The 19,999-nt window shown below is 38.9% G+C and overlaps 2 protein-coding genes across 2 annotated transcripts; one reads left to right on the top strand and one right to left on the bottom strand.

The window, feature by feature from the left end:
- Window positions 1–449: 449 nt before the first annotated feature.
- On the top strand, window positions 450–968 carry LOC111915624 (glutathione S-transferase T2-like). Its single transcript, XM_023911265.1, has one exon. The coding sequence runs from the start codon at window positions 450–452 to the stop codon at window positions 966–968; it is 519 nt and encodes a 172-aa protein (XP_023767033.1).
- Window positions 969–1,521: 553 nt separating this feature from the next.
- Window positions 1,522–3,476, bottom strand: LOC111915641 (plant cysteine oxidase 3). The gene is made up of 5 exons (XM_023911281.2): window positions 3,176–3,476; window positions 2,512–2,663; window positions 2,235–2,397; window positions 1,913–2,113; window positions 1,522–1,839 (listed from the first exon to the last, which is right to left on the bottom strand). The coding sequence occupies exons 1-5, from the start codon at window positions 3,393–3,395 to the stop codon at window positions 1,718–1,720; spliced, it is 858 nt and encodes a 285-aa protein (XP_023767049.1). The 5' UTR covers window positions 3,396–3,476; the 3' UTR covers window positions 1,522–1,717.
- Between the last annotated feature and the right edge of the window lie 16,523 nt (window positions 3,477–19,999).

The following is a 19,999-nucleotide window of genomic DNA, read 5'->3' as shown; positions in this document are numbered from 1 at the left end:
CGACGATGGAGTCACCTCAAGGCGGTTTTATCAATCTACTTCAAAGTGGTTCCCCTATCCAACAAACACCACTTTTCCAACAACAATATCAACCTTTTCCGGCTTTCCAACAACAACAAATGCAACAACAATACCAACAATTTCAACAATTCCAACAACTACAACAACTACAACAACAATCGTCACAACAACAACCACCAAGCTCACAACCACCACTTTCGCCGGATTTTGTTCCGGAAACGCAACCTTCACCACCACCTCAACCAAAAAAGAAAAAAGGAAAAAAACCGGCCCGACCCACTACCAACCAAGAAAGGGTCCCATGGACAAAAGAAGAAGAAGAAAAGTTAGCGGAGGCATGGGTGGCGGCTTCCGAAGATCCAATTGTAGGAGATAGCCAGACGTACGGAAGTTTTTGGGAAAAAGTCCGAGCCATTTTTTACGAGTTAATGGAAAGTGAAGCTCGAAATGCCGATCAAATTACGTCGAAATGGCGAGATATTCGATTAAAATGCACCGATTTTGGAGGAATCTACAACAATCTCCTAAACATACGCAAAAGCGGCTCGAACGATTTTGATGTTTTCAAGGCGGCCATGGACCAATATGAAAAAACAACGCCTACACGCAAAGCTTTTCCGTATATGAAGCCGTGGCTAAAATTGAAAGACTCCCCAAAATGGAAAGAGCAAACGGAAGGAAGTTCCCAATCTTCCGGTTCAAAGCGTTCGAGAAACCCCGATGGAGCTTCTCAACAATCGGACGGCCGAACACACATCGACATCAACGACGATCCGATAGATCTTGAAACCGACCAACCTCTTCCTCGGCCCGTTGGAAGAAATAAAGCAAAAAAAGCGGCGTCAACATCTTCGAATTCTAGTGTTATGGATATGTTCGGCGATAAATTTGATCGATATGTGCAGCTTCAGGAAACGAAGGCCGAGGTGATGACTCGGATGGAATAAAAAATGATCGAAGCACAAACATCATTTCAAGAGGCACAAGAGACACTTCAAACAAAAACCGACATGAAAATCTTGAAAATGAAAGCGGACGACCTTGAGGGCGAAGACTTGGAACTTTTTCTAGCAATGAAAGAGTCGGTTCGAGCCCGACGTAGGCGTAGGGGGTAGTTTATTTTATGTATGGTTGGAATTTTTAGTTTTTTTTTTTTTTTTTTTTTTTTTTTTAAAAAAAATTAACTAATGTAATTTTTATTTTGATTGTTATTTTTATTTTAGTTTTTAATTTCAATTAATTTAGTTTTTATTTAATGTAATTTGGTAATTTAATTTAATGGAAAAATAGTATTAAAAAATGTTTTTAATGTATTTTTGAATTAAATTTAAATAAAAAAATGAGGTGGAGTGGTGTTTTAATGTATTTTTGAATTAAATTTAAATAAAAAAAATGAGGTGGAGTGGTGTGTTTAGTGGTAAGTACCCCATGTATGTGGTAGTGGAATGTGGTGATGATGTGGCACCCACCACATATGTGGTATGTGGTGGGTATAACGGATGGCCTTAAAGCATTCTTTCTACATTAAATTAAAAATAAATAAAGAAACACCTGTATATATATTTTTTACCAGACTCCATCAATTCATAAACAAACAACACCTTAGACTTAGACCTAGCTATACTTTAAACAACTATGCCACAATGGTTTAAATCTGGTGTCAAATGAAGTAAGCACTAACCACCAATAACAATCCCTACATCCGAATAGGTGGGCCCGCATAGATGCCCTGTCTCATATACAAATCATCTGGTGCATCTATCTCCTCTAGCCATGCATATTCATCTTCTTTTCCATCAATCAACTCATCTCCACTTCCTGTCATTCCAATAAAGAATTCAACAACCATTACAAATTCACAAAACCAAGTAACAGATTATGCTCAACTTACCAAAACTGGAGTAGGGGTAATCTCGGTAATAAGTACATTTCCTTCCGGAATATTCTTCATATGGAGGTGTGAGAATGTCAAGTACAGCACAAGAGGTGATGGCAGTGAAGCAATGGAGGTTCCCTCCTGTTTTTGGATACAAAACTGAAGTGCTACATGGTGCTGAAAGGACTTTGTCCACTGCCAATTTTGCTAACCTAACTATTACATGAATTCCATCAACACTTTGCATTTTACACTTAATGTTTTAAATATAAGCACAGAAAACGATCTTTTTTTTTTGTAGACTTAATTATGTGTCATGGAAGAAATAGAATCAGACCTGGAGCTCGAGCAATTTCCTTTGAATCCTTGATGAGTGGTGGTTCAACCCAATCATAACCTTTGACATGCAAAGAACCATAAAGGACCTTGCTAAGAACAGTCATTCCTGGATGATCATGGAGGGGTATAACAGAGGAAGTAGGGAAGCAAAACATGCACATCTGCATTCAAATCATCTTCTTTAAGCATATGCCTGAAATTACTATGAACCAGATTCAAATCTCTAATATCTTTATTCTTTTGAGTAGTCGCATGGGGGGAAAAGTTGGGCTTACTGTAAAACTTTGGCTTTCATTTAGATCTATATATGTTATTGGTTGGGCCCAACGATCTAGTCTATTAAGAGTATTGGGTGTAGAAAAACCATGGCCTCGATCATCCTCTTGGTGTTCATCTCTCAGCCCGACATCAGAAGGACCAATTGTATCTGCAAAATGGTATTGCCTAATCAAATTGCTTACCTGTGTATGCTCATACTGTGTTAACCAATCATACCAGGTTGAGTTTACTCATGTAACAGGTTAGAATAAACTTAAATGCAATCTGGATGGACCTGATTGAATGATTCAATCTCCCATAATTCCAGAAAGTGATCCAGCCAATGCATTCACAAAACTTCCTTTTCTTTTCGTTTTTCATGTTTCAGTTAGGTTATTGTGACTGATAAGTATATACGTCGGAGCAATATTTCTTTAAATGGAAAACCTAGCGCATTTCAAACGTAAAATTGGGTTCAATTTTGCTGCAAATTACACACTAACAGTAGTCTAGTAGAGTATCAAGTTGAGAAGTAATCTCCAACGAGAAAAAGAACAGATAACTTTTCGTAACACAATTCGAATTTGAGATTCACATCAGCCATACAGTCACAAACTGCACTAAAATCAATTACAGTAAATGTATAAAATGTCCTTAGAAATTGAATTTGTGGAAGAGTACCGAGTATAGAGGAGAGTTCATGGATAAGTTGAGGAGGCGGTGAGGTTGAGGGCGTCAAATTGTTCTTGCAGATGTCGTACACGGCTTGTATCGAGGTTTTAGATGAAGGGGAAGACGATGAAAAACTGTAATTCGCCATTGCAAAGAGTCTTTGGAAGAACATGTTGGTGGAATTAGAGGAGAAGAGGTTTGGAAGGCGAAAATATCTGCTGCTATTCATTGCTGTGGTTTGTGGATTTTGGTGATCCGATAATTTACCGATTTTGGGTGCGAAGATTAGTAGGTCCGATGGAGGAGGTTAACACAATAAGCAGAATGTTTTTAATATTTTTTAATATTTGTAGAATGTTGCAATAATTTAAAGGTCAAGAAGTTTGAAGCAGATGGTCAAGTAGTGTTGCACGATTGATTTATCATGATTGAGTTTGGGTTGTCCTTTAGAGGTTGAGATTGCAAATGATCGATCTGTCAAAGTATAGAGGGTTTATCATGATTGTATTCTAGAGATGTTCAATGAGCCGTATCCGATTGATTTCGTTCTTATTCTTTTGCGTGAGAACAAGGTTATTGTAGGGATGGACTAGTTAAGCCCCAACGGGGCAGTGATTGATTGCAAGCATCACATGGTACGCATTTGGACCCCAAGTGGGGTGAGTTAGTGGTTCAGGGAGAGAGAGCTTAGTGAGGGCCGATTCTATGCTCAACAGCTAGGGCCAGTCGCTATCTCCATCAGGTTGTTCCGATTATGTCGCCTATGTTATGGATACCTGAGAGAAAGGTAAGGTGACTGTAGATGATGTGTCGGTTGTACGGGAGTACCCCGATGTGTTTCTGGAGGATTTTACTGGAGGGGCTCCAGAGAGGCAAGTTGAGTTTCAGATTAAATTGGTTCCTGGTATGGCTCCGATAGCCAAATCACCATATTGGTTAGCTCCTCCAGAGATGCATGAGTTGTCTAAACAGATGCAGGAGCTGTTAGACAAGGGGTTCATTCAACCGAGTAGTTCGCCCTAGAGAGCACCAATCCTATTTGTGAAGAAGAAGGATGGGTCGCATCAGATTTGCATTGATTACTGGGAGCTGAATAAGCTAACGGTGGAGAACCGTTATCCACTCTCGAGGATTGATGATTTGTTTGACCAGCTTCAGGGTGCATCTTGGTTTTCCAAGATTGATCTTTGTTCATGTTATCATCAGATGAAGGTCAGAGAGGACGATGTGCAGAAGAAGGCCTTTCAGACTCGTTATGGTAATTACGAGTTCGTGGTGATGCCCGTTAGGCTCACCAATGCTCCAGTCGTGTTCATGTACCTCATGAACCATGTGTGCCGACCGATTTTGGATCGGTCTGTGATGGTATTCAATGATGACATCTTGGTCTATTCCAAGACCTAGGAGCTGCATGAGGAGTACTTGAGGGAGGTATTAGAGACTCTGAGGAGGGAGAGACTATATGGGAAGTTCTCCAAGTGTGAATTCCGGTTACACGAGGTGCACTTTCTGGGGTACCTTGTCAACCAGAATGGTATTCTGGTCGATCCGGCCAAGGTCGATGTAACGACCCAAAAATCCATACTGAAAATTTCATTTTTAATTTGATAAACAACCACAAATTATCAACCATTCATACAAAACATATCAACCCAGAGTATCATAACCAAAACATTATTTTATTTTATCAGAGTAAACATCCCAGGCTGAATAAACAATGGTGTGTGCCATGCGATCACCTTGAGCTCTTCCCTTCGCTACCAGAAGTACATGAAACCAAAACTAAAAACCGTAAGCACGAAGCTTAGTGAGTTCCCCAACCTACCACATACCATGCATAATCACATATTACAAGCACTGGGCCACGCTCGTTATTTCACCAGGTCCCGCTTGGCTTTGAGCCCCGCTCGGTATACAGATCTGTTTTACTTTAGGCCCCGCCTGCTAAACGCATGCAAACATATAACCATAGCACATAACACATAACTGAACATACCCTACTGCATTACTATCCTAAGGCCTCGCCTGTCTTGGGCCTCACCCCTGTCCTGCTACAAGTGAGCTATAGAACCCCGTCCAAGCTCCTGATGTTAGTGAGATACAGGCCCCCACCCACACTCACCTTCCACTTATCTCGGGCCTCGCCCCTGCTCTACTACTAATGAGATATGGAACACCATACACACTCTGCTAATGGTGGGGTACGGGACCTCGCCCATACCCACCTCCCTACCAGGCACATACAAGTATCACACAGACAACAAGTATAAATTATCATGCAAACATTCCTCTAGCACCCGCCCGACATCGAACCTTAATCCGGAACCACTTACTAGCATACAATGCATAGGGCTAACCCCCGGGTCTTCCTACTCATAAACTACATGGGTTGGGATTGTGGCCGTAGACCCATTCACACAATGAGGAGACTCACCTCGCACTGCTGAAACACTGCTGGTACACTTCTGGCTGCTATCTGACAAACCCCACATTGCTGCTCCTCTAGCTCCCCGAACTATCAATACCACAACAATACTTAGCCAAATAAAATAATCCTTCATAAGGTAGAATGACCATTCTACCCCTCCTAGTCCAACTTGATACATATTCAAAGTCCAACACTAGGTAAGTTTCCCAAGCCCACTAGTGACCCACTAATGGCCCAATTTGCTATATTGGGCCCAATCCCTTAATGGGCCTTACCCTAAGCCCAAATATATATTCCTTGGCCCATATTAACTGACTCCTGATGGCTCTCAATGGCATAAAGGCCGAAAATCTGAAACTCAGCCCATACCGAGGCCTAAAACGCACAAAGCCCAACTGGCAGAATACGCGGTGCGTACACCTAGGTACGCTAAGCGTACTGGCTGATGGCTTGTACACCGTGCGTACCTCCTTGTACGCCCAACGTACAACCCTGTTAAGCCACTTTTTCCATTAAGTGCTTAATACTCCGATCTAAAGGCTACAAACTTAGATCCAAGTCCTCTTCCATGTCTTAATTCATAAAGTCACTAACTTGGTGACATGCAATCCACCAAATAAGTCCAAACTCAAAATGTGACAACATACTTTCATTCCAAGGGCTAGATCTGAAGCATGAGCACAAATAAGTCCTAAAGGTTGGAACTTTACTGCATATGGGACTCATATCACTCTAAGGGAGGCAACCACAGACTTAGAAACGTGCTTGAGTCCCAAAGATCCATTCTTGGGACCAAAAGAGTCCATAAACATGTACTAAGAGAGATCTAAGAGATTAATCATCAAGTTCAAAACTTTATACCTTAAAAAGTTCCGAAATGAGGCAAATATCCTAGATCTATATCTCCTCCTTCAGTTCATCACCTTCCTTGATCTTCACTTGTTGAGAAAAATGGCTTTATAACACTTGAATACTCTCCAAAGGCCTCCAAAGCTCCAAAACTCTCAAAGAAGGGTTAGGGTTTTGTAGCAGCTGTTTAGGGTGGAATGGAGGCTGAAACTTGAGGGTATAACATTCCTTATATAGTGGCATGCCCTGCAATTAGGGTTCCTGGACACTAAGCGTACGCCAAAAAGCTCCAGCGTCCACCACCTTTCATACGTTAGGCATAACCTAGCTTACGTTGGGTGTACCCACCCGCCTCCTACTTTCCATGCATGGCCCTTCTTTGCCAACTTTTCCATTGAGGGGCCATAAATGACAACAACTTCAAAGTGTTATAACTCCTTCATCCTAAGCCCGTTTCCGACGAACTTTATATCCACAAAAAGGTAGTGAGAATCCCTACGCTTCTAGCAACACACCCCGACCCGAAATCTTCTCGACTAAACCTTAAAGCCCATAAATGACCAAAACGCCCCTAGCCTTGGCTTTTGAAATCCCTAAATGAATATTTTAGAACAATGTGTTACAGTCGATGCCTAGATGAGGTGGGAGGTTCCGAGGTCTCTATCTGAGATTTAGAGTTTCCTTGAGTTGGTAGGTTACTACCAAATATTCATTCATGATTTCTCCAAGATAGCGGTTCATCTGACTTGATTGGCGATGAAGATTGTCACTTTTTGTTAGGGGCCTGAGCAACAGGCAGCTTTCGAGACCTTGAGACAGAGATTATATGAGGATATGATTCTAACCCTGGTGAAGGGTGTTGAGGATTTTGGGGTTTATTGTGATGCGTCGATCGCGAGTTTGGGTACTGATAACGTCTATTTTATGCATATATTTGTGATGTTTTCTTATTATTTTATAGTATGTTTTTATATTATTTATAGCTAAAAGATACTTAATATGCTTTGAAAATATTCAATTACAGTTGAAATGGGAGCCAGAATGCAAACGGAAGAGAATGGAGCTGAAAAGATGCAAAAAGGATATTGTTGGCAAATTGACCCCTCTTCAGTGTTTCCCGTATATCTGATGACTCATAAGTCCAATTGACGATATTCAAAATGTTCTGAAAACTAAACGAAATTTCCTACGACTTATGTGAGAGGGCCTTTTTGATAATTCAACATTTATCTTATTCAAAATCGGCCTTGAAGATGAAGCATAAAAGTTGGACAGAAATTCCCTCCAAGTTACTTATTCCCTAAGCACCACTTACCTTAATTTTATTTGCTTAATCCCTAAGCCACCATTAGTTTCCTTATTCCAATCCAACTCTAATATTCCATATTAATTCCATCTCCTTTCAACTATAAATACCCCATATCATTCCACAATTTTCATCATCTATGATATTCCACTTCGACTTATGTAATAAGAAAACTTCATAACTGCCGTTTTGAGGGTCTAGAAGGCGGCCAGAGGGCCGTTAAATTGATATGGAGCAAAGATATAATGGATTTGATAGTGAGTTTATGGCGTTAATCATATGGTTTGTTATCGTGACCATGTTTAGCATTCCATTGTGATTCCATTATGTGTTTACTTTCTAATTTTGGTATTAAAACCATTTGCTTTGTGTTTATGATTAGATGAAACCTTGATTTATGGATTAATTACTATATTGGATTGTTTTATTTATGTTTAATAAATATTGTCAAGCTTGTTAAAAGATCCTTATGCGTTAACGACAATTATTTTTTGTTAATTATTAAGTATATCGAGTAGTATGAACATCTGCTTGATTGCTTGCCTCTTATGATTTTGATGACCATCAAGATTATATGCCTAGAAATAGTGAACATGAAATTATGGTTAACTAGAAAATAAGTAAATTAATGTGTGATGACCAACCACATATGAGTTAATTGAACCAACCAATTTGAATAACTATTATTACAAGTCTTGCTTGATACGAACTGAACACTAGGAAGCATGTTAGTTTAATCAATTGATCACTATTTGAATTGACTTGTTTGCTAAAGGATTAGTAATAATGAACATGAATCTAATGATTTTAGAAATCGGTGAACATGAATAAATAAATCTTTGTGTGTAATTATCTATCATTTTAAGGTGTAATTTTTCTAAACCAAAGTACCTAAAGAGATTTGACTTCCTGTCAGTTTATCGATATTTGCTATTTAGTTATTTGTTTGTGATTTAATAAAACATTTCTTTATTCCTTTCGTGTGTTTTGTAACCTATAATCAAATATTTTAAATTAATTCACTACCGTTCCCCTTGTGTTCGAAACCCTTGCTTATCAAAGCTATATTATACTCGATCGGGTTCACTGCCTGTAAGGTGTGGTTTAGATGCGATAAATTAGAAATTATAAATAAAAACTAGAGCATTAAATATTCACATCAGGTATTGTTCTGATGCAGAGGGGTCACGTTATTGCTTATGCTTCGAGGCAGCTGAAGCCTCATGAGACGAATTATCCGACACATGATTTGGAGCTAGGGGTTGTGCTTTTCGCCCTCAAGATTTGGCGATATTACCTCTATGGGGTCCGTTGTATTATTTACAATGATCACAAGAGCCTGAGGTACTTGAAGGATCAGCCAAATCTGAACACGAGGCAACGTCGATGGTTTGATGTGGTGAAAGATTATGATTGTGAGATCCTTTACCATCCGGAGAAGGCCAATGTGGTGGCCCTTCGGTCGGATGCAGTATGCAGTATATGTGTTTATGCAAGTTGATATAACTATGCTATGCTATGTTACGCTCAGTCAGTGTCACACCCCCGAACCGTCAGAAAAACAACGGCGGAAACGTCCGGGGGCGGCGACGTCATACGTAGTATCACAACAATCGTATCATAGCAATCAAAGTAAACACAACAATTACATTATAATATGAATATTTACATATGTTTGAAAACATAGTTTGTACATGACATTATATAACAAAAGATACAGACGAGACTCCAATAATGCTCCGTCTTCTCCAAAAGCTGGTAAGGTACCTGTCTATCGTTGTCCTGAGAATACAAGCGGTTTTGAAAATATATGAGCATAAAGCTGGTGAGTTCATAAGCATGTTTTTGTATTGAAAACTAGTAACTGAGTTTGAATAAATAGTTTCTTTCCATTATAAGTAAATATTGTTTGTATCGAAAACCGTTATTACTGAGTTCTGAAATATGTATGCATGCTTACCAAGAAAATCCAATATTTTCTAGCATGTTTGTTGGTTTCTGTATGAAAAGTACATTCTGTTTGAAAACCCTGGTTACCACCAGTATGTAAGGTATGATCGTTCGGAAACCCTGGTTACCACCAATATGTATAGTAGTTTTATTACTTAAAATAAAACTATAGAAGAAAGAAATCCCGTAAACAATGATTAGTTTATACTTATTGTGAGTCGTATAACCATACTAATTTGACCTGTGACCTCCTTGACATTGTTCAGGTGTCGTACGATTACAAAATTTGTCATCCCAGGCGTGCCCGCCTAACTGTAGCTAACAGTTTAGGTGTGGGATTGTCGGTCCCGAATAGATCTATCCACAAATTTCACGCTCTCCATCCAGGAGACTCTGGTTATACTACCGGTGAGGATTTATTGGTACCCCGAGGGGATCAACAAAGATAGTCTCCCAATCCTGTATTAACTAGTTTACGTGTTTGTTCGGCTGTTCTAGAGTTCAAAATCGTTTGTAACGGTGTAGAGTATAAATAATTATACATAAAATAATTATTCAACATGATACTCTAGTTTTGTATTCGTAGTGTCACACCCCCGAACCAGACGGCGGAAACGTCTAGGGGCTTGTGCGTGACTTCATCTTGAAATATCATTACAGTGAATATAATTGAAACATAACATCATCATCACACATGTAATATTACAACATTCATTGTTTACATCGAGTATCGTATTTGAATATTACATGCCAAAATAGTAAGAGTATGATGAAACAAAATATAACCCAATATCCATTAGTTTGTTTCGTTTATCCTGCTTCAACGGTTTCCTGAGAATACAAGTTATTTTGAAAACGGTCAACATAAAAATGTTGGTGAGTTCATCAGCATGTTTGTGAAAATGATTTGTATAACTTTGAATACCACCAGAAAATCTGATATTTTTTGAAAACTGTTTAGTGTGTTTGTGTTAGATCTTGTATTAATGCATGTATGTTATTGTTTATTTGACTAAAAAGGTAAAGAGAATGTAGAGAGAATGTAAGAGCATGTAAATAGAATGTTCCAAGACAACCCGATGTTGCCTGTAAAAAAAAAGGTCTTCCGTAAACTTCATAACGTTAATTCCTCTAAGCGAGCCGTCATAACCATACTAAATAATGACAATTTCGCCTGTCTTGGCGTTGTTGGACGCCGATTTTGATTTTGATTATAAGGTTTTCGTCACCCTAGAATGAGTTAGTCTAACTGTAGCGAATAGCTGAGGTGTAGGGTGTCAACCTCGTATAGATCTATACACAAATCCCCGTTCTCACTCCAAGAAACTCTGGTTATAACTACAGGCTACGATCGTACACTTAATAGGTGCCAACCGACAAAAACTCACTAGATCCTTAATCGAATTTACGCGAAGAAAAAGGTATAAACTCATTCCAGGACCAATGATCCATGTAAGTGAACCACCAAGGCATCACTAAACATGTAAATCATTTCAAGACCCAAATGGAATGAGATTATATAACATGGGCCCGAAATATATATGAAAGGACAACTAAGGCCCATTTCACATGTAAAGTATTTACAGGCCCAAATGGCACACAAATAGTATCCAAGGTCCGTCGCACATGTTAATGGGTCAATGAGGCCCAATAAACATATACAAGACCTCTCACACATAAAAATGGGTCACTAAGGCCTAATAACCTAGAAAATGATCAAATTAAATCCATTTGTTGGTTTATCATTGGTTTTAGTTCAATTATTCACTAAAATAGCATAAAAAGAAGAACGCATATAAAACCCATTCCCAGGCCCAATAAACATGTAGGTGGACCACTAAGGCCCACTATACGTGTCTATTATTTCCAGGCTCAAAAGGAATGTGAATGTCTATCCTAAGCCCACTATACATGTAAAAGGACACTAAGGCCCACTAAACATGTATATTATTTCCAGACCTAATAAGGATATGAATACCTATCCTGAGCCTAATATACATGTAAAAGGACACTAAGGCCCACTAAACATGTATATTATTTCCAGGCCCAATAAGGATATGAATACCTATCCCGAGCCCAATATACATGTAAAAGGACACTAAGGCCCACTAAACATGTATATTATTTCCAGGCCCAATAAGGATATGAATATCGTTTTTAACCCGTTTGTTATTGTTTTGTTTATTTTAGCTTGATTATTTACATAATTGATATCTAAATCCCACTTTTTGTAAAAATGACATTCTTGGCCCAATAAGCCAAAAATTTGCGATTAAAGCCCAATTTTGTAAGAATAACACTTTAGTCTGCATTTTTGTTTAAAACTTGTGTTGATGATTAGTTTGTGGTAAAAATAACATTTATAAACTCATTTTTGTCCAAAATATCATTTTGGCTTGGTTTTTGTGAAAATGCACATTTTTCTGGTTTTGGGCTTTTCCGACCAAGTTTTTGGAAAATTTGTAAAAAAAATCATCATGAGTCGAAATTTGGATCTGTAAACTTTGGAAGTTTGTAAATTTTGTTATACTTTGTTCACAATTTTTCTTAAAATTTTTGATGGCCTCAAACTAGTGTGAAATTGCTCACATTCACAGGTTGGTTCGAAAGTGTTTCAAATTTGATAGGCAGTTTTGTAAAATTCGCCAAAAATTGTAGAAAAATCGTACGAAAACGTGCGAGTACTCATTTTAAAGGTATAAATCTGAACTTTATCCATGTAAAACAGTTTTGAAAAATACTTCCATTTGGATGGCCAAAACAGTCCGAGATTGGACCAAAACTTTTCTGTCAAGGGCTGTTTTGTGAGTTTAGTTTATAAATCTTTGAACACAACACTCATTTTTGCTATATAAAGTATACAAATCCCAGATCTACATGTTTACATGTAATAATTGTGATAAAACATACTTTTCTCAAGATTCATATGAAGATCCTAGTGATAACTTCAAGTTTCTTAACATATTTTTAGATTAGTGAAGTAATTAACACATAATCACCAAATGTTTCAAGAAAACACACATAATCATGCATATACACATAGATCTACACAAATAAACATGTATTCACCCCCAAAAAACAAGTAAAAAACCAAAAACAAGGGGGTATGAACTCACCTTGTTTGAAGATTTCGGTTTTTGATGAAGAATTGAAGAGATCTCGGCCCTAGATGTGTTTTTGAGATGATTTTCGGCTCTAAGGTGTTCTAAGAGCATAGATCATAAAATAAGGTGGGTTAAGATGAGATTTAAGGTGTATCTTGAAGTTAAAACCATGGAGTCCAACCAAAAGCTTACCAAATGTGATGAACTTTGAAGGTGAGTTCTTGATGTGCTCTTGACATTCTCGAAAATTAGTAGGATGAAAGGAAAATTCTTTATGCTAGAGAGGAAAATAAGAGAGTATTCTTGAGATGGAAAGTGAAATATGATGGTGGTGATGAAGGCCCTAATGGCCGAGAGTTAATGAGAAGAGAGAAGAAGGAGGGAAGTGTGGAGGTGATGTGCTTGGATGTATATATTCCCTTGATATATGGTGGGTTTAAGCATGGAAGTCCACCATGCAAAGATTAGGTGGCACTTGCATGTTGAATCTCTCTCTTTTTTTTTGTTAATTGGGCTGAGAATTGGGCCAAAGAAGAGTGGGGATCAATGGTTTGGGCCCTTCGTTAGCTTAGCTTGAATTTATGGTGCCCAATAATAGCTTTCGGCCCATTGGGCCCTTGAGGTGGTTCATGGACCAAGATGGTACAAAGGAATGGGTTTGTGGTCCATTAAGGATAATTAACTCATTTATGGCCCAACAAAGCCCGTTAGAGATAACTAGTCCATTTTAGGTCTACTAAGGGTAAAATGAACCATTTTAGGCCCATATGGCCCACAAGGTTGAGTTTTATGAGTGTGAGTCCATTTAGAACCCAATTAGGGTCTTTAAGCCCAAAATAATTCAAGTTGAAGGTTTATTGGTCCATTAGGCCCAATAAGAGAATCCTAGTCCATAGTGAACTTGAACCGAGATGTCTAGGGTTTCCAACCCTTAGTTGAACATATGAGATGTATTTGAACGAGAATAGAGTATAAGCTTTTACAATGGATGATGCTTACATGGGAATAGAATTTCCTAGCAAAATGCCAGTTGTGACATCATCCCCCCGTTAGAGGGAATTTCGTTCCGAAATTCTTTTGAGAGATAGGTTCATGAATGAGAGAATAGGTACTTCATCTGATCTTCGCGTTTCCCATGTGAATTTCGGTCCACGCTTAGCGTTCCATCGAACCTTCACAATCAAAATGTGGCTTTGTTTTGTACGCTTTACTTCCCTATCTAATACCTCGATTGGTTCTTCGATGATTAGGAGATTATCGTTTATTTCGATTTCTTGTAATGGAATGATGAGACTCTCATCTGATATGCATCTTTTCAAATTCGAGACGCGGAACACAGGGTGTACATTGCTGAGCTCTACAGGTAGCTGCAGCCTATAAGTCTTTGGACCAATTCGAGCAAGAATCTCGAACAGTCCGATGTATCGTGGGTTTAGTTTTCTCGTTTCCTAAAGCGAATCATTCCTTTCCAAGGAGATTCCTTTAATAACACGCGATCCACGACTTGACATCCTAATGGCTTACGCCGCTTGTCAGAATAGCTCCTCTGTCAGTCTCACGATGCTTGAATTCAAGCTTTGATTTGGATTATCTTCTCTGTTGTTTCGCAAATGGTTTCTGGTCTCATGAGAGTACTAGCGAGTGATATGCATTTATGACTATAAAGAGTTTTGAAAGGATCAATCTTGATGCTCGTGCGATAGTTGTTATTGTATGTGAATTCAATCAAGGGCAACTGTGTATCCCATGACTTGCTGAATTCAAACACCCAGACTTGTAGCATGAATTAGAGTGGTTGAATGGTTCGTTTGCTTTGGCTATTGGTTTGAGGGTGGTAAGCAACGCTCATACTTAGCTATGTTCCCATAGCCTTCTGAAATGACTGTTAAAGTCTTGAAGTAATCACGTTACCTCGATCCGAGATAGTAGATACCAATATTTCATGGAGTCTCACGATCTCCTTGATATAGTTCCAAGATAATCTTTCCGTCTTGTTTGATTTCTGTATTGGCAGGAAATGGGCGGATTGCGTTAACCTATGGATGATCACCCAGATAACGCCCAACTCAACTCTTATAACAATAAGCTTCGTCTTTTGACTTCGAGAGTTTTACCTATTCCACGTCGTGTTTCCTTTGTGAGATTCTCCGGATTTGATGCTTTCAGGGCTGGTCGTAGATGTTGACAGTGTTTGTTCTTGCTTCATGAGCAGACAAGTATGCTATTGATGAAAATAATGAAAAGGCTGACTAGGAGTGGTTGAGAAAACTTGGTTCGTAGGGTCCGTGAATAGCGTGGGAGCATTCGTTAGACCGAAGGGTGTCACAATGAATTTGAAATGGTCGCGACGAGTTCAAAAGGCAGTTTTTGGAATGTCGTCTTCTCGGACTCGAAGTTGATAATAACCGATTCTTAGATCTATTTTAGAGAAATAGCTAGCTCCTTGGAGCTGGCCAAATAGATCGTCAGTCCGAGGGAGTGGGTATCGGTTTTTGATAGTGAGCTTATTCAATTTCCTAAAATCGATGCACATTCTAAAGGATCCGTCTTCTTGAAGAACAAGATCGAAGCTCTGCAGGGTGAGAAGCTTGGTCCGATGAATCCTTTGCGCATCAATTCTTCTTAGTTGACTGGATAACTTGTGAATTTTCAGCGGGAGTCAACCTATAGGATGAATTGGCAATTGATGTGGTTCCCGGTATGAGGTCGATTCGAAATTCGACCTATCTCTCTGGGATATTCCTGAAAGTTCATCGGGAAACACATCCGGAAAATCACATGCTACTGGAATACCTTGTATGCCTACCTCTTCTTTGGTCTTGTCCACAACACGAGTGAGGAAAACGTAGTTCTTCTGGTGCAGGCACTTCTGTGCCTTGATGCATGAGATAGGAAGAGGATTGGCGCCAGGTTTATCACCATGGATTATTAGAGTTTCGTGATTAGGAAGGTGAAGGCAAACGACCCTCTTGCGACACATAGTATCAGCACGGTGGGGGCTTAACCCAACCAAGCCGATTATCACATCAAAACTCCTAATATTTACTGGCATTAAATTTTTATTTAAAATGAATTTTTGTTTAGTGTTAAGGTGTTCCCTACATAAATATCTTTGGTTGATTCGGTTTTCCTATTAGTCATCTCCACCGTTAAGGCTTAGTTTAGCCTCTGGGGTTTTTGTTTTAGTAAGTGTTTGAATATGTTACTAACAAAGCTTCGCTTAGCTTTACTATTGAATAAGAGGTAAGCGAAAGAGTTGTTAAGTGGGAACGTACCAGTAACAACTGTCGGGCCTTAGTCTGCTTCACCTTGACCCAAGGTCAGAACCATTTCTGATCCTTCTGCTCCTTGATTGTTATCCCTAGGGAAATTACGCCAGAAGTGAAAGGTTCCTCCATACCCATAGCAGGTGTGACTGGTCTCATCATTGGTGTTGTTGTTAGGGTTGTTGCGATTGTTGTCGTTTTCATTTGGCTGACGATTCTTAAATGGATAAGTTCTACAAAATTTGGCGGTGTGATTCTTTCGGTTGCATTTGTTACAATGCATCTCCCGGCAGGCTCCATTATGATGGAATTTGCACTGGTTGCATTTTGGAAGGCTTCCAGCATATGGTCTCCTGGTTGTTGGTATAATAGGGGTCATGGTCGCATGAACAACATCAACATGTTGCTTCCTTGAGAACCCTTCAGTGTGTTGTCCCTTTCTCTTACATTCAGACCTTAGCTTCCTGCTCTTAAGCTTGGGGTTTGGAGTTCCTTGATAGGTTGTCACTTGTTGGTTTCCATGTTCGTTCCTTTGGCTGGAGTTGTCAATGCTATTCCCGCCTCCATTGGGGTTGTTTGCATTGATTTGTGCCATAGCAGCGGTTACTGCCGCCGTTACAGCAGCTTGAAATGTAGCAGAGTCCATTTGCAGGAGCGGTGTCTCGCGGGTGTGCTTGTTATTCCTTCGGGGTGGCATTTTCCTGCTGCATGTTGATAATCCAGATCGTAAGTAATGATCATCATTCCTGGTTGTACTCTATAAATTTTGCATCTTGTTGTATGATTCTCATTGTTTCCATCTACATCCCTATGATGTATTTACGGTAGTAGGTAATCGCAGATTTGGTATGATCGTTGCGTCTATCCTTTTTTGGTTTCGAGATTCTTAAGTATCTAGCGGTTTTGAGGGTTTGGTTGTGCATATAATTGAATTTATGCAGTAATATGAAATAAAGATAACACATAATTGTTCCATTGGTAAGTACCATCTTAGTACACGAAAGAGAGTCACGTCGGATACTAGGGGGAAAAAGAAAAGGCTGATCCTAATAGTGGCGGAAAGTGTCTGGTGGTGGTGCTGATGAAGTGGATGTACCTCGGAGACGAGCTACTCGTTGTTCGGTATCTCGTAGTCGTACTTCCCAAACTAACTATCTTGTTTGGGTGTCTCCGTTCACTTCTTGTGTTTGTCTCTCATCTCTCTTAATAGCAAACCACATTTGTTCCGTTCGATTTGGGGTGTACTGAGCTTGGTTATCAATACCTCGGGTGTGCCGAACCATGACTGGGAGGGCCCGGTCAACTGATCCTCTATGGCTAATGGTCGGAGAGACCTCGGTTCCTACCTTAGTGTGGTCGTATCCCCTACTGGTGACTCTATCTCCAAATATTGTGTACCTAAGGGGGCATGGGGCCACAGGGGCCGACATGATATGTCGGTATTCTGGCTTTACATGGAGGATTGATGACATCGGATTCTGTATCCGAGTGATCATCATCATTGCCCTCTGGCTCTTCCTCATCGAGGTCCACTAATGAATCGGCGGGTTCATCTGTAAGTTCTACTTCGTGTTCCTCCTCTGGTTCTTCCTCTGAGTCGAGCACCCTGCTATTCCCTGACTTGGGAGATAGGGGTTTCCTGGCTAATGATACTGGTCTATAGTGTATTGCACGAAGGGGTATAAATACTAGAAACAAATAGCATACCAATTACTCCTATAGTAATTTAGTTTTGTTTAGGTTTTGCTCTATAAGCTCTTTGGATAATTAAATGGTAAGTTTTTGATTCATTGCGCATCACAATTACTCCCGAACACATGTTGGTCGTATTTTGAATGAATGTAGTTGATCAGGTTACATTCACCCCCAATACGACTACATAACTGCCCGAGTTTAATAGCGATGTTCAAATCCACCAAAGACTTTTACTGTTCTTGTTGTGTTATTATTCTAAATGCACACATAGGTATGTATTTTAATTATTATGTTCAGAGTTGTTTAGTCCCATTGTATTTATAGTTGCATATCCTGTATGATTAGATATGCTAGTTCACTATAAACAATGCTCTGATACCAATCTGTCACACCCCCGAACCAGACGGCGGAAACGTCCAGGGGCTTGTGCGTGACTTCATCTTGAAATATCATTACAGTGAATATAATTGAAACATAACATCATCATCATCACACATGTAATATTACAACATTCATTGTTTACATCGAGTATCATATTTGAATATTACATGCCAAAATAGTAAGAGTATGATGAAACAAAATATAACCCAATATCCATTAGTTTGTTTCGTTTATCCTGCTTCAACGGTTTCCTGAGAATACAAGTTATTTTGAAAACGGTCAACATAAAAATGTTGGTGAGTTCATAAGCATGTTTGTGAAAATGATTTGTATAACTTTGAATACCACCAGAAAATCTGATATTTTTTGAAAACTGTTTAGTGTGTTTGTGTTAGATCTTGTATTAATGCATGTATGTTATTGTTTATTTGACTAAAAAGGTAAAGAGAATGTAGAGAGAATGTAAGAGCATGTAAATAGAATGTTCCAAGACAACCCGATGTTGCCTGTAAAAAAAAAGGTCTTCCGTAAACTTCATAACGTTAATTCCTCTAAGCGAGCCGTCATAACCATACTAAATAATGACAATTTCGCCTGTCTTGGCGTTGTTGGACGCCGATTTTGATTTTGATTATAAGGTTTTCGTCACCCTAGAATGAGTTAGTCTAACTGTAGCGAATAGCTGAGGTGTGGGGTGTCAACCTCGTATAGATCTATACACAAATCCCCGTTCTCACTCCAAGAAACTCTGGTTATAACTACAGGCTACGATCGTACACTTAATAGGTGCCAACCGACAAAAACTCACTAGATCCTTAATCGAATTTACGCGAAGAAAAAGGTATAAACTCATTCCAGGACCAATGATCCATGTAAGTGAACCACCAAGGCATCGCTAAACATGTAAATCATTTCAAGACCCAAATGGAATGAGATTATATAACATGGGCCCGAAATATATATGAAAGGACAACTAAGGCCCATTTCACATGTAAAGTATTTACAGGCCCAAATGGCACACAAATAGTATCCAAGATCCGTCGCACATGTTAATGGGTCAATGAGGCCCAATAAACACACACACACACATATATATATATATATATATATATATATATATATATATATATACAGGACCTCTCACACATAAAAATGGGTCACTAAGGCCTAATAACCTAGAAAATGATCAAATTAAATCAATTTGTTGGTTTATCATTGGTTTTAGTTCAAGTATTCACTAAAATAACATAAAAAGAAGAACGCATATAAAACCCATTCCCAGGCCCAATAAACATGTAGGTGGACCACTAAGGCCCACTATACGTGTCTATTATTTCCAGGCTCAAAAGGAATGTGAATGTCTATCCTAAGCCCACTATACATGTAAAAGGACACTAAGGCCCACTAAACATGTATATTATTTCCAAACCTAATAAGGATATGAATACCTATCCTGAGCCTAATATACATGTAAAAGGACACTAAGGCCCACTAAACATGTATATTATTTCCAGGCCCAATAAGGATATGAATACCTATCCCGAGCCCAATATACATGTAAAAGGACACTAAGGCCCACTAAACATGTATATTATTTCCAGACCCAATAAGGATATGAATATCGTTTTTAACCCGTTTGTTATTGTTTTGTTTATTTTAGCTTGATTATTTACATAATTGATATCTAAAGCCCACTTTTTGTAAAAATGACATTCTTGGCCTAATAAGCCAAAAATTTGCGATTAAAGCCCAATTTTGTAAGAATAACACTTTAGTCTGCATTTTTGTTCAAAACTTGTGTTGATGACTAGTTTGTGGTAAAAATAACATTTATAAACTCATTTTTGTCCAAAA

Source organism: Lactuca sativa, chromosome 5, assembly GCF_002870075.4.
Source record: "Lactuca sativa cultivar Salinas chromosome 5, Lsat_Salinas_v11, whole genome shotgun sequence".
Classification (NCBI taxonomy): domain Eukaryota; kingdom Viridiplantae; phylum Streptophyta; class Magnoliopsida; order Asterales; family Asteraceae; genus Lactuca; species Lactuca sativa.
The sequence above is the reverse complement of the archived record's forward strand: the minus strand, read 5'-3'. Positions and strand labels throughout refer to the sequence as shown.

Excerpts from the sequence above, each read along its gene's own strand:
- LOC111915624 (XM_023911265.1), top strand. The coding sequence starts at position 450 with ATGGAAAGTGAAGCTCGAAATGCCGATCAAATTACGTCGAAATGGCGA.
- LOC111915641 (XM_023911281.2), bottom strand. The coding sequence starts at position 3,395 with ATGAATAGCAGCAGATATTTTCGCCTTCCAAACCTCTTCTCCTCTAAT. Across the intron at positions 2,398-2,511 it reads ATGAAAGCCAAAGTTTTACA|ATGTGCATGTTTTGCTTCCC; the intron begins GTAAGCCCAACT and ends ATTTGAATGCAG. Across the intron at positions 2,114-2,234 it reads GGAAATTGCTCGAGCTCCAG|TTAGGTTAGCAAAATTGGCA; the intron begins GTCTGATTCTAT and ends TTCATGTAATAG.